The sequence below is a fragment of the Triticum dicoccoides genome, chromosome 3B (assembly GCF_002162155.2).
Source record: "Triticum dicoccoides isolate Atlit2015 ecotype Zavitan chromosome 3B, WEW_v2.0, whole genome shotgun sequence".
Classification (NCBI taxonomy): Eukaryota; Viridiplantae; Streptophyta; class Magnoliopsida; order Poales; family Poaceae; genus Triticum; species Triticum dicoccoides.
Window position 1 is genome coordinate 359,154,250 of NC_041385.1, and position 14,921 is coordinate 359,169,170.

General features: G+C 41.5%; 1 protein-coding gene across 1 annotated transcript; it reads left to right on the plus strand.

Moving 5' to 3' along the window:
• Positions 1 to 878: 878 nt before the first annotated feature.
• Positions 879 to 4,877, plus strand: LOC119276057. The gene is made up of 5 exons (XM_037557025.1): positions 879 to 1,203; positions 2,290 to 3,324; positions 3,474 to 3,699; positions 4,227 to 4,369; positions 4,450 to 4,877. The coding sequence occupies exons 1-5, from the start codon at positions 1,165 to 1,167 to the stop codon at positions 4,744 to 4,746; spliced, it is 1,740 nt and encodes a 579-aa protein (XP_037412922.1). The 5' UTR covers positions 879 to 1,164; the 3' UTR covers positions 4,747 to 4,877.
• Positions 4,878 to 14,921: the final 10,044 nt, after the last annotated feature.

Here is a 14,921-nt window from a genome sequence, read left to right on the forward strand (position 1 = left end):
TGCTGTTGCTGCTGCTGCTGCTGGTGTTGGTGTTGGTGTTGCTGTTGCTGTTGTTGTTGCTGTTGTTGCTGCTGCTGTTGTTGTTGCTGTTGTTGCTGCTGCTGTTGCTAAGATTGCAATTTGGATTTTGCAAATATAAGAGGAAAGCTTTAATGATCAAGGTGGGGTTCTATGACGTCTTGGTCTGATCGTTGAACACAAACGAAATATATGAAGTTACAGCTATTATGTTAATCTAAACAAACCCAAAGTCTAAACGACACCCTAAGAGTTATATATATGATGGAATAATGGGGAATTTCGTGACCCTTTGAAGGAGGGGTCCGAAACCAACCCTAACTCTGTTTCCCCACACATACGAACTTCAAAAACAGCCTATACTAAAGTATTTCGAAATTTCATGGGTCTGACCAAATAATGAGGTGACACGACACCTATTATAGCCTCTGGGCGAAATTTATGGAGTAGCATCTTATATATTTCGTCCAAGCCTTCATGCACTCATTACGGTTGCTTCAAAGCTTGAATCATCACTTGAAACTCTGTTCTTATTCCCTTAACGCATGTCATCATCTTCATGCTTGATCTTGTTTCAATGTTCATTTTTTTGTCCAAATTAGACCCTTCATTTGTAAGCAAAAGAACTGTATCCAATTTAAGCAGCATCATGTCTCAGGAAAATTAGAAACGTTACAAAAAATAAGAGTACCTGATAATTTAATTGACCTGCGTGAGTTTTAGTAATTCGTTCAGTATATGTAGCGTGATCGTGGAGTAAGTCGTTTTGGTTTTTTCAGACAAGCTCAAAAAACCAGCAAAGTGACATGTTTACCCCTGTTCCAAAATACACAGGTAATTAATACAGCCAAATTTCAGAATAACACAGGCAAGCGATCCAGCAGATCGGCCTCCCCCAGCAGCTCCTCGCCTCTACCAGGCCATCTCCCCCTTCCCTTCAGGTCCCCAGCAGATCGCCGGCGTCGCCCCCAGGTCGTTTCCCTAGGTCGCTCAAGCTCGGCCCAGGCTGTCCGCCGGCACCGCCAATCGCCTCGCTTCAGGTCGCCCAAGCCAGCCGGCGCCGCCCCTCAGATCGAGGTCACCGGCAGCAGATCAAGGTCACCGGCAGCTAATCGCCTCGCTTCAGGTCGCCCAAAGCGTGCTCCCATGGTGGGCGCTCCGAGAGGACGACGACGGCGTCTTCAGGTACCACTCTCCGACCAGGGATATTTGTGGAAAGTGCAGAAAATGTTTGAACTACGAAATTTTGTACTGAATTCTCTAAAACGACTTATAAAACGGAACAGAGGGAGTAGCAAAGTAAATTGCTTGCGTAGATGGATGTGTGGATGCGTTCCATCCCCCTGTTTGGCTTATCATTTCTGCACAATCGCACTTGCCGGATAGGGCCAAGTTGTTTCCACGGAAACAAAGATGATTTTTGTAGTTGCTAGGAGCAACTGTGCTTGGTGTTGGGGGTATTTTTGGTCACCGTTTATAGAGTTTTCAGCCACTTCTGCGGTTTCAATACTGTGATACTCATCCATTTCTCAACTGAATTACACCTAGCTTTAGTTAACCTTGAATGATTCAAAGCAACACATTGAAATAAAGTGGACAAAATGTAGAAGTAGATGGCTTGCTAGTGCTACTAGCACAACTCTGTAGGTCGTGCATCGTTTGATAGACGATAACTCTACAATTTGTATCAGGTCTAGATAGTCAGACTCTTTGTGGTCTTCTACATGAAAAGGAAATAAGTAGATGGCTTGCTGTTGCTCCCTTGCTTGATCAAATTGTATGTTACTCCTTCCGTCTCAAAAAACAAGGCGTTTAATTGTTGTCTCAAGTCAAATGGTGCAATGTTTAACCCAAGTTTGTAGAAAAAATTATTAGCATGTACTCCATCCGTCCGGAAATACTTGTCATCAAAATGAATAAAAGGAGATGTATCTAGACATATTTTAGTTCTGGATACATCCATTTTTATCCATTTTGATGACAAGTATTTTCGGACAGAGGGAGTAAAACACAAAATTAGTATCACCAAATAGCCAATAAAATATATTTCCATATTATATCTTTTTAGTATTGTATACTCCAAAACGCTCTTATATTGTGGGACGGAGGGAGTAGTTGTTAATAGTTTCTTCTACAAATTTGGTCACATTTTGTACCATTTGACTTGAGGCAAAATTTACTGGCCTTCTTTTGGGGGACGGAGGGAGCATAGTATAAATCAATGTGTTTTCAACTGCGTTCTTAGACTGATGTATCTCGTTCCAATTATAGGTGGACAACATTGATGAAAGCGACTTATTTGATGATATGGTTCAAGAGATGGAACAGATTTTACTCAATTCAGGGGAGCCCCGTGAAAGTGGACCTTCTACTGATAACCGCGTGAATAATGCTCACCAAAATCAGCATTTCAGAGATGGCAGCACCACTGCCTCTACCTCTGGTACAGATGATGCATATGTATATCCCCTTTCTCGCAATCTTTCGGAAATTGATTCGGTGGAGGTTGTGGGGGCAAAGCAAAGAACAGGGGATGTTTCTTTCGGCGAGCGGATGGTTGGGGTCAAAGAGTACACTGTATACTTGTTGAAAGTGAGGAGTGGCGAAGATGAGTGGGAAATTGAGCGTCGATACCGTGAATTTTATGCACTTTATCAACAACTCAAGCTCTTCTTTTCTGAGAAAGGATTGAGTCTTCCACCCCCATGGATAAATGTTGAGAAAGAGTCCAGTAAAATGTTTGGGAATGCATCCCCAGATGTTGTCAATGGAAGAAGTGGTCTTATTCAAGACTGCTTATGCTCTTTGCTCGTCTCTAATTATCCCTTTGGAACACCCTCCCCTCTGGTTAATTTTTTGTCATCGAGGACATCTGCTTATGAACAAAGCTTTTTAAAGATGCTTTTTCCGCGATCTTTGAAAAGGCTGAGCAGCGATTTACATACCAAAGATTCAGACTGCAATGGAGCTCTGCACAAGGATTCTACCTCGTTGGGCAAGACAATATCACTTGTTGTGGAGGATAGGCCTCAGAAGTCGACTAGACAGTTGTTGGAGTTTCAACACTACAATTGTGTGGGATGTCATAGGCATTTGGATGCTGGACGAACATTGCTGCAAGAACTTGTACAAACTATTGGATGGAACAAGCCCCGGTTTTGTGCTTACACTGGACAGTTATTTTGTGCCTCTTGTCACACAAATGATACTGCGGTTCTGCCAGCAAGAGTTTTACACCACTGGGATTTTTCTTTATATCCAGTTTCCCAGCTAGCAAAAGCATTTTTGGACTCCATCTATGACCAGGTAGAGATACTTACTCTATGTTTTTCTTTAGTTTGTTAATTCTTGTTTATTCATACCGTGCCTGGAATGTACCACAGAATATAATAATTTTACTTGTGTGCTTTGCCTTGGCCTTATTAAATGGATTGTTTTTTTTTTTCCGTTTTCAGCCTATGCTCTGTGTAAGTGCTGTCAACCCTTTCCTTTTTGCTAAAGTGCCTGCTCTGCTTAACATCATGAGTATCCGGAAGAAAATAGCTGCCATGCTTCCTTGTCTCCAATGTCCTTTTCGGAACTCCATATTTAGAGGATTAGGAGTTCGAAGATACCTTCTTGATGGGAATGACTTTTTTGCGCTTCGTGACCTTGTTGATCTCTCGAAGGGAGCTTTTGCAGGTATTTCTCATCCATGAACTTATATGTTATTGAGTTTGTGACCTTTATCAATTGATGACAGTGTAAAAGATGTACATGTATTTTGTTGCTGGCGAGGTTAAATTTGTTTAGTGTGTGAGAGTTTAGCTGACATGCTTTGGTGGTGGCGTAAAAGATGTACACATGTTAATCAGATTAATATTTTGCTCGCTATTTCTTCATTATTTCGGTATATATCAAACAGAAATTGCAGCCTGCTTAGAACTATTGAAGTTAGGATACTGAGACCCTGTTCTAAGGAGCTTCAGCTTCAGCAACATCCCTGAGTATCTCGTCTAGAAGAAATAATTAGATCGTGAATATCTTTTTTTGTTTCTAACATACGTTTGATATGGATGTTTCATATGCATGGTCCTGTGGTTATTGTTCTGACTAACGTTTGATGATACAAAAATTGGACTAAAAATCGCAAGCCATTAGATAAAAATTGAAATCGTAATCTCAATGTGTTTCCTGCATAACTGATACAAAATCTGTTCTTGACACAGCACTTCCAGTTAAGGTGCAGACCGTATCAAATAGGATACTTGAACATATCACAGAGCAATGCCTTGTGTGCTATGATGCCGGCATTCCTTGTGCTGCTCGACAAGCTTGTGATGACCCCCTGGCCCTTATTTTTCCATTTCAGGTGTGCTGCCGAATCTTCGATTTATGTTTTCTAAGCAGCCTCATCTTCATTCCTAAACAAAACTTTTATGTTAATTTCAGGAAGATGAAGCTACAAGATGTGGTTCTTGTGGGTCAATTTTCCACAAACAATGCTTCAGGAAAATTAGTGTCTGCCCCTGTGGTAAGAGTGCCAGCACAGGCACGAAAATCGTGGCGCTAGAACAATCTATAGAATCAAACAGGCTGTCAACTGAGTTCATCCCACCCCCTTCTTTTTCTTCATCGTCAAGATTTTTCGCCGGTATTCTTTCGAAAGCAAGGTCAGATAAGATTTGGAAACCGAGAGACAGCAATCCTGTGATTTTGATGGGTTCATTGCCGGATACGTCTATGTGAGTTCAGCTTAGCTGCATGTGTGGGGTTTATCATAACAATTTTTTACTTGCGCGAATGTTGTATATTTTGCTGCGACAGTATAGCAAAGAGAAGGGATTCTCACTGCTGTTTCTGTATGTTGTCCAAATTTAGCTTCTGCTGTTTGCATGGGAAGTTTGATGATTGGCCGCTATTTTTAAACAAAATGCTCATAGGAGACTATAACTTTCAACCTTGATCGGAAAATTTTGAACAAGGAATGGGATGAAACTTGACTTACTGAAGCTAAAAAATATCTGTGCTCGGCAAGACACCCACAACAAAACAAAACCAGAGTAACCATAGAATATGCAAAATAGGAACTAGACAGAATATCTATGATTCTACTTTTACATTTGAAGTTACAGCACTGAAAAAAATTGAGGGAAACACACTTTATTACTCGATAAGCAAGTTTACAGGGATGATATGCGGATAATGAGGTGAAACAAGCCACAACCCCTTTGTTCAACGTGAAAACTTCCTGTTTTATTTGTGAACTGGTTGTGAACTCTTTTTTCATTTGTGGACTGGTTTGTAGTATGAGAACATGAACCTAAATTATGCTATTTATCTATCTATGCGACTATGTGGGTGTGAATTTGATGTGAGAATTGCGATCTGGTTACCATATTTGTTAAGCAATTATGTTGAACCATCGACATCGTCCATCGAAGGAAGAATGAATTAACTGAAGAAATCCAGTATTTGTTAAGCACTTGCGGTGCCTTCAATAAAACCGTACGCTTCCTACCAAAAACTCATTGTTTTTTCATTTTTAGTAATTAATATGTACATACAAACGTATCCCCGTATCCTAGTTTTTAGAAAATTGTCGCGCCGAGCGTATCCCCGTATCGCATATCCGATACGTATCCAAGTATTCATGCAAAGTAGCTGATAAATTGTTCAAAGTAGACATAACAAACAGTTCAGACATGAAGATCAAACATGCAACATATTGATAGGACATCAACACATAAAGCATAAATGGGAAGATCAATCATAAAACGTCACTAATGGCTTCCATTGCCATTGCCATTCCCAGTACCATAGCTATCCAGGCTGCCATGTGCACTCGCACCTCCTACCACTTTGATGCCAAAATTTGTGCCTTGGTGGTACAAAGATATTGCAACTGAGCAGTGTCAGGTCTTGCAAGGTTATGGACATGATCTTGTATTCTTGCTCCATTCTTTTTGTCCGCACTTTGTTTATAAAGACTATTAGTGAAAGTGCTAGTTATCGACTAGAGGGGGGAGGGGGGGTGAATAGGCGATTTTTATGAAAGTATTCAAGACGGGCAATGTCCTCGAAGTCAGACAACCAAATACAACCTAGACAATATGCAGCGGAAGATAAACTACACTAGCCATGCCATAGTCAAGGAGATAGTATAGAGTAAACACAAAGACAGACAACAGCTAGGTAGAGTGGATCAGAATAGGAAGATAGTATGAAGCCAAATATGCAAACAAAGAAGAATGTCTTCACACAGTGAAGTCAAACACAGCAAGCAAGCAATGACTTCACGAAGCTAAATAGTAAGTAAAGGGTGAAGTGATAGAATCAGTTGCTTGACGAAGACAAGGATTTGGTAGACCAGTTCCAGTTGCTATGACAACTGTACGTCTGGTTAGCGAGGCTGAAATTGAACTCAGAAGATCACGTCTTCACCTCATTCCCCTTGAGCTAAGGACACTTAGTCCTCGCCCAATCACTCTGGTAAGTCTTCAAGGTAGACTTCCAAACCTTCACAGACTCCGTTCACCGGCGATCCACAATGACTCTTGGATCCTCAGAATGCGACGCCTAACTGACTAGAATATCACATTCTTCAAGTGTAATAAGTCTTCAGATCATGCAGACAGAAAGACTTCAGTGATGCCAAACACTCTTTGGTCTCTGGGTGTTTTGGGCTTTGTCCTCGCAAGGATTCTTTCTCAAAGGCTTCGGAGGTGGGCTGCTCTCAAACGACAATAGTCGTGCACTAACTCTGAGCAGCCACCAATTTATGGTGTAGGGGATGGGCTATTTATAGCCAGGAGGCAACCCGACATGATATGTCCGAAATGACCCCGCGTCACTAAGGAACCGACACGTGTCCAACGGTCGGATTTCAAACACACGCGACAGCTCGACTTGAGCGACAAGCAAAGGTGACTCATCCAACTCTGGGTAATATTTTCTCTCATTGTATTCACTCGAAGACATAGGATTTGGGTTGAGCATCACATCAGTCTTCTGACTTTGTTCACTTGGACCCCACTTGACAGTTCAGTGGTTCCTATGACTCAAGAAAGAAGAAAATGAAACTACGAAAGAAACTATGTCTTCACACTCCATTATCTTCAAGTGAATGTCTTCACACGTCATTATCTTCGATGTGAATGTCTTCACGAACCACCATTGTCTTCAATGTCTTCATACATTTTGGGGGGCCATCTCCGACGGGTAAACTGAATCAATGAGGGACTTCTACCTGTGTTCTCCTGTGAATCTCACAAACACATTAGTCCCTCAATCACGTTTGTCGTTAATACTCCAAAACCAACTAGGGGTGGCACTAGATGCACTCACAATCTCCCCCTTTTGGTGATTGATGACATACTGGTTGAAGTTTTCAACGGGGATAAAAATATGTGAAAGTTAAAGTACGTGGTCATTGGCTTCATGAAGTTGAAATCCCCCCCCTGAAGATGTGCATATAAGTAATTTGGTTTTTAATGCAAATGCACATTGCAGGTTTTGCTTTGTGGATATCTCCTTCTCTTCATGAAGACAAATCATCATGCATAGAAAAATGTATTAAAGATAATGGCATGCACAATGAAAAATGGGCGTCTGCAGAATGATTTCATGCGCATAAGATAGGAATTCAACCACGCAATCGAAGATAGCAGAAAATGTAGCAGACGTCCCATCTAGATTTAAGTGTTACAACTCAAAAGCCAACAGTTCATGAACGAGAGCTGCAAGACTTAACAAAAATATAGCACCCGACCCATATAGACCCGCTTGAAGACTATCAACCCATATGCTTCTCCCCCTTTTGCCATGAATGGCCAAAAAGGAATGAAGACATAGGGTGTATAAGCGTTCCCCAGAGGTGTTGGGGCAGCCGGTGTAAGTGCATCTAGTGCCACCCCTAGTTGGTTTTGGAGTATTGACGACAAAGTTGGTTGAGGGACTAATGCGTTTGTGAGAATTGCAGGATAACGCAGGTAGTGTCCCTCATTGATTCGGTTTACCCACCGGAGATGACCCCTAAAAATGTATGAAGACATTGAAGACAATGGTGGTATGTGAAGATATTCACATTGAAGACTATGACATGAGAAGACATTGAGCGAAGACTATGGAATGCGAAGACTGTGTTGTTTCGTTGTTTCCTTTTCTTCTTTGTTGAGTCATAGGAACCACCGTACTGTTAAGTGGGGTCCAAGTGAACAAAGTCAGAGTGACTGAAGTGATGCTCAACCCAAATCTTATGTCTTCGAGCGAAGACAATGAGAGCAAATCTTATCCAGAGTTGGATGAGTCAGCTTTGCTTGTAGCCCAAGTAAAGTTGCCGTGTGTGTTTGAAATCTGACCGTTGGAACACGTGTCAGTTCCTTAGTAACCCAGGGTCATTTCGGACATATCAGGTCGGGTTGCCTTGTGGCTATAAATAGCCCACCCCCTACACCATAAATTGGTGGCTGCTCAGAGTTAGTTTACGGCTTTTGTCGTTTTGAGAGCAACCCACCTCGAAGCCTTTGAGAGAGAAATCCTTGCGAGGACAAAGCCCAAACACCCAGAGCCAAAGAGTGTTAGGCATCACTGAAGTCTTTCTGTCTGTGTGACCTGAAGACTTATTTCACTTGAGGACTATGTATCCTCCAGCCGGTTAGGCGTCGCGTTCTGAGCATCCAAGAGTCATTGTGGATCGTCGGTGAACGAAGTCTGTGAAGGTTCGGAAGTCTACCTTGAAGACTTACCAGAGTGATTGGGCGAGGACTGTGTGTCCTTAGCTCAAGGGGAATAAGGTGAAGATGCGGTCTTCTGAGTTGAATCTCAGCCTCCCTAACCAGACGTACAGTTGTCACAGCAACTGGAACTGGTCCAACAAATCCTGTGTCTTCAACAAGTGACTGGTTCTATCCCTTCCCTCCTTTACTTTGAGTTTGTCTTCGTGAAGTCATTGCTTATTTGTCTTATCTGTTTGACTTCATTGCTTGACTACTATCGTTGATTGGCTTCATACTATCTTCCATCCCGATCCTTACTACCTAGCTGCTATTAGTCTTTGTACGTTCACATTATTGCATACTTGACTATGGCTTGCTTGTTGTAGTTTATCTTCCGCTGCATATCAATTAGGTCATTTCTATTGTTTGTCTTCGAAACTTCCAAGTTTTGAAGACTTTGATAAAAATCGCCTATTCACCCCCCTCTAGTCGATAACTAGCACTTTCAATTGGTATCAAAGCAAGGTACTCCCTTGTTCTGTGTGATTCGGTTTAACCACCTGGAGTTTAGCTATGTCGACTGCAGGGATAATCAAAGTCTCCGCTGCTTGTCCCGTGTTCGATGGAACTGAATATCCCTACTGGAAGAATAAGATGCGCATGCATCTTGAAGCCATTGATGTCGACCTCTGGTATGTCGTCAAGAATGGTGTTCCCAAAACTGGTGAAGGTGTCACCCCTACTGATATCAAGAAGTTCATTCAACTGGACTCCACTACAAAGAACATCATCTGTGGTCATCTGACCAAAGGACAGTATGGCCGTGTGAGTGCTCTGGAAACGTCAAAGCTAGTCTGGGACTGGCTATCCAAGGTAAACGAAGGCGTCTCTACACAGAGAGACCAGAGGATTAGTGTTCTTCGCAATCTCTTCAACTGCTTCAAAAGAAACGACAATGAAAATGTCCAACTCACATTTGATCGCCTCACCGACATCACAAATGAGCTTCAGGATCTTGGCGCCACTGAGATTACCAAGCATGAAATCGTCAAGACACTACTGAGATCACTTGACAGCTCCTTTGACACCCTTGCCCTCATGATACAAGAACGTCCTGACTTCAAGACACTCGACCCGTCTGATATACTTGAGAGGCTCAACACACATGAGTTCTAGCTTTCTGAGAAAAGAGATATCTATGGTCCCAATTATGGCCGAACTCGCGCCTTGAAGGCAAAAGTGGTTTCCTCATCTGAAGAAGAATCTGACTGCGGTTCTGATGATCCTGAAGACATTGGAAAGGAACTTGCCATGCTTGTGAAGAAGTTCCAGAGGTTCACCAAGAAGAAGGGCTTCAGAAAGTCTTCACGATCTAGCTCAAGAAATGATGAAGCTTCCACTCATGACAACAAGAAGAGAACATGTCACAAGTGCAAGAAACCTGGACACTATATCTCTGAGTGTCCTCAGTGGGACAATGAGAAGAAGAAGAAGAAGAAGAAGTGATAAAGGCAAAGGTGTCCCGTCTTTCGATGAGATGATGGATATCGCTTTGGTGGCAGTCGACTTTGATGATCCGACTACGAACGTGCGAGGACGTCGCGCCTTAGCAATCGCTAAACCAACTCCGAGAGGTTATTGACCACGCCGGAGCATGATCAACCTGACCACGAGGGTCTGTTTCCTGCGAGCAAACGAAGAACAAGCAAGAAACTGAGATTGCAATCTGGATATTGCGAATATAAGATGAAAGCTTTATTGATCAAGGTGGGGTTCTGTGACGCCTTTGTCTGGTCGCTGAACACAAACGAAGTACGCGAAGTTGCAGCTATGGCGAACTTTTAATCTAAACAAAACCCAAAGTCTAAACGATGCCCTAAGGGCTGTATAGATGGAGGAAGAGGGGGGGAATTTCGTGGCCCTTGGTGGAGGGGTCTGAAATCAACCCTATCTCTTGTTTCCCCACACATACGGACTCTAAAAATAGCCTATACTTATGTATTTCGAAATTACATGGGCCTGGCCCAATAATAAGGTGACGCAGCACCTAAAATAGCCTCGGGACGAAATTTATGAAGTGGCATCTTGTATATTTCGTCCAAGGCTTCATGCACCCATTATGGTGGCTTCAAAGTCCTGAAATCATCACTTGTAACTCCGTTCTTGTTCCCCTTGCGCATGCCATCATCTCCATGCTTGTTCTTGCTCCAATGTTCATCCTTCTCCAAGCTAGGCCCTTCATTTGTAAGCAAAACAAATGTATCCAATTTAGGCAGCATCATATTCTCATGAACATTAGAATCATTACCAAGAAACGAAAGTACCTGGTAATTTAGTTGGCGTGCACGAGCTCTAGTAATTGGTCCAGTATGTATAGCAGCAGGGGCTGTGGGTGTAACAATTGTATTGATATCCTCATCAAAACCATACACAACTTCAAAAGGGCACATCTTAGTAGTAGAATGCAATGAACGATTATAAGCAAATTCAATATGAGGCAAGCATTCCTCCCACATTTTCTTATTATTCTTCAAAACAGCCCTAAGCATAGTAGACAATGTTCTATTGACTACTTCAGTTTGTCCATCAGTTTGGGGGTGACAAGTAGTACTAAAAAGCAGTTTAGTCCCCAACTTAGCCCATAAACATCTCCAAAAGTGGCTAAGAAATTTAGTATCACGATCTGAAACAATAGTATTTGGCACACCATGCAAGCGAATAATTTCACGAAAGAACAAATCAGCAACATTAACAGCATCATCGCTTTTATGACATGGTATAAAGTGTGCCATTTTCGAGAATCTATCCACGACAACAAATATGCTATCCCTCCCCTTCTTTGTTCGAGGTAAACCTAAAACAAAGTCCATAGATATATCCTCCCAAGGAACACTAGGTACAGGCAAAGGCATATATAAACCATGAGGATTGAGTCGTGACTTAGCTTTTTGACATGTAGTGCAGCGAGCAATAAACCGCTCAACATCCCGTCTCATCTTTGGCCAAAAGAAATGTGTAGCAAGTAAGTCCTCCGTCTTCTTCACGCCAAAGTGTCCCATTAATCCTCCTCCATGCGCCTCCTGCAACAACAAAAGACGAACGGAGCTAGCTGGAATGCATAGCTAGTTAGCACGAAACACAAATCCATCGTTAACAACAAACTTGTTCCACATTCTTCCTTCTTTACAATTCTACATTACATCTTTAAAATCAGCATCATGCACATATTGATCTTTGATGGTCTCCAAACCAAATATTTTGAAGTCAAGTTGTGAAAGCATAGTATAGCGACGAGACAATGCATCAGCAATAACATTTTCTTTTCCCTTCTTGTGTTTAATGACATAAGGGAAAGTCTCAATGAATTCAACCCATTTAGCATGTCTACGATTCAGTTTAGCTTGACTTTTAATATGTTTCAAAGATTCATGATCAGAATGTATAACAAATTCTTTGGGCCATAAATAATGTTGCCATGTTTCTAAAGTCTGAACAAGAGCATATAATTCTTTATCATAAGTAGAATAATTCAGACTAGGCCCACTCAATTTTTCAGAAAAGTATGCAACAGGTTTGCCATCTTGTAATAGCACACCTCCTAATCCAATTCCACTAGCATCACATTCAAGCTCAAAAGTCTTATTAAAATCAGGAAGTTGGAGTAAAGGAGCATGTGTCAACTTATCTTTCAATACCGTGAAGGCTTCTTCCTGTGCGGTACCCCAAAGAAAAGGCACATCTTTCTTTGTAAGCTCATTGAGAGGTGCAGCAATGGTGCTGAAATCTCTCACAAAACGCCTATAGAATCCAGCGAGGCCAAGAAAACTCCTCACTTGTGTGACCGTTTTGGGCTGCGGCCAACTCTCAATAGCTTCAATCTTGGCTTTATCAACTTCAATTCCCTGTGAAGTAACAACATAGCCAAGAAAAGATACTCGGTCGGTGCAAAAGGTGCACTTCCCAAGGTTACCAAACAAACGTGCATCACGTAGAGCAATAAAAACAGCACGTAAATGTTCCAAATGTTCCTCCAAAGATCTTGATGAGGACATCAATACAATTGTTACACCCACAGCCCCTGCTGCTATACATACTGGACCAATTACTAGAGCTCGTGCACGCCAACTAAATTACCAGGTACTTTCGTTTCTTGGTAATGATTCTAATGTTCATGAGAATATGATGCTGCCTAAATTGGATACATTTGTTTTGCTTACAAATGAAGGGCCTAGCTTGGAGAAGGATGAACATTGGAGCAAGAACAAGCATGGAGATGATGGCATGCGCAAGGGAAACAAGAACGGAGTTACAAGTGATGATTTCAGGACTTTGAAGCCACCATAATGGGTGCATGAAGCCTTGGACGAAATATACAAGATGCCACTTCATAAATTTCGTCCCGAGGCTATTTTAGGTGCTGCGTCACCTTATTATTGGGCCAGGCCCATGTAATTTCGAAATACATAAGTATAGGCTATTTTTAGAGTCCGTATGTGTGGGGAAACAAGAGATAGGGTTGATTTCGGACCCCTCCACCAAGGGCCACGAAATCCATCCTCCCCTTCTTGAAATGAAGTCGTCCTCGACGGAAGTTCATCTTCCTCACCCAAATAAGGCTTCAAATCTGCAATGTTAAAAGTGGGACTAACCCCAAAATCTGCAGGCAGCTCAAGTTTATATGCATTATCATTTATTTTCTCTAACACCTTAAAGGGACCATCAGCACGTGGCATTAACTTTGATTTGCGCAAATCAGGAAATCTATCCTTACGCAAATGTAACCAAACAAGATCTCCAGGTGCAAACACAACATGTTTTCTACCCTTATCTCCAGCAAGTTTATATTTAGCATTCATGCGCTCAATGTTTTCCTTAGTTAACTCATGCATTTTTAAAATCAATTCAGCATGTTGTTTAGCATCAAAATTAACCTTCTCCGAAGATGGAAGAGGCAACAAATCAATAGGTGCACGAGGTAGGAAACCATACACAACTTCAAAAGGGCACATCTTAGTAGTAGAATGCAATGAACTATTATAAGCAAATTCAATATGAGGCAAGCATTCCTCCCACATTTTCTTATTATTCTTCAAAACAGCCCTAAGCATAGTAGACAACATTCTATTGACTACTTCAGTTTGTCCATCAGTTTGGGGGTGACAAGTAGTACTAAAAAGCAGTTTAGTCCCCAACTTAGCCCATAAACATCTCCAAAAGTGGCTAAGAAATTTAGTATCACGATCTGAAACAATAGTATTTGGCACACCATGCAAGCGAATAATTTCACGAAAGAACAAATCAGCAACATTAACAGCATCATCGCTTTTATGACATGGTATAAAGTGTGCCATTTTCGAGAATCTATCCACGACAACAAATATGCTATCCCTCCCCTTCTTTGTTCGAGGTAAACCTAAAACAAAGTCCATATATATATCCTCCCAAGGAACACTAGGTACAGGCAAAGGCATATATAAACCATGAGGATTGAGTCGTGACTTAGCTTTTTGACATGTAGTGCAGCGAGCAATAAAACGCTCAACATCCCGTCTCATCTTTGGCCAAAAGAAATGTGTAGCAAGTACGTCCTCCGTCTTCTTCACGCCAAAGTGTCCCATTAACCCTCCTCCATGCGCCTCCTGCAACAACAAAAGACGAACGGAGCTAGCTGGAATGCATAGCTTGTTAGCACGAAACACAAATCCATCGTTAACAACAAACTTGTTCCACATTCTTCCTTCTTTACAATTCTGCATTACATCTTTAAAATTAGCATCATGCACGTATTGATCTTTGATGGTCTCCAAACCAAATATTTTGAAGTCAAGTTGTGAAAGCATAGTATAGCGACGAGACAATGCATCAGCAATAACATTTTCTTTTCCCTTCTTGTGTTTAATGACATAAGGGAAAGTCTCAATGAATTCAACCCATTTAGCATGTCTACGATTCAGTTTAGCTTGACTTTTAATATGTTTCAAAGATTCATGATCAGAATGTATAACAAATTCTTTGGGCCATAAATAATGTTGCCATGTTTCTAAAGTCTGAACAAGAGCATATAATTCTTTATCATAAGTAGAATAATTCAGACTAGGCCCACTCAATTTTTCAGAAAAGTATGCAACAGGTTTGCCATCTTGTAATAGCACACCTCCTAATCCAATTCCACTAGCATCACATTCAAGCTCAAAAGTCTTATTAAAA

What these genes read in the sequence shown, in the direction of transcription:
- LOC119276057 (XM_037557025.1), top strand. Translation starts at nt 1,165, where the DNA reads ATGGTGGGCGCTCCGAGAGGACGACGACGGCGTCTTCAG. An exon ending in GACGACGACGGCGTCTTCAG is followed by an intron (nt 1,204 to 2,289) that starts GTACCACTCTCC and finishes TTCCAATTATAG; the next exon opens with GTGGACAACATTGATGAAAG. An exon ending in CCCTTATTTTTCCATTTCAG is followed by an intron (nt 4,370 to 4,449) that starts GTGTGCTGCCGA and finishes TGTTAATTTCAG; the next exon opens with GAAGATGAAGCTACAAGATG.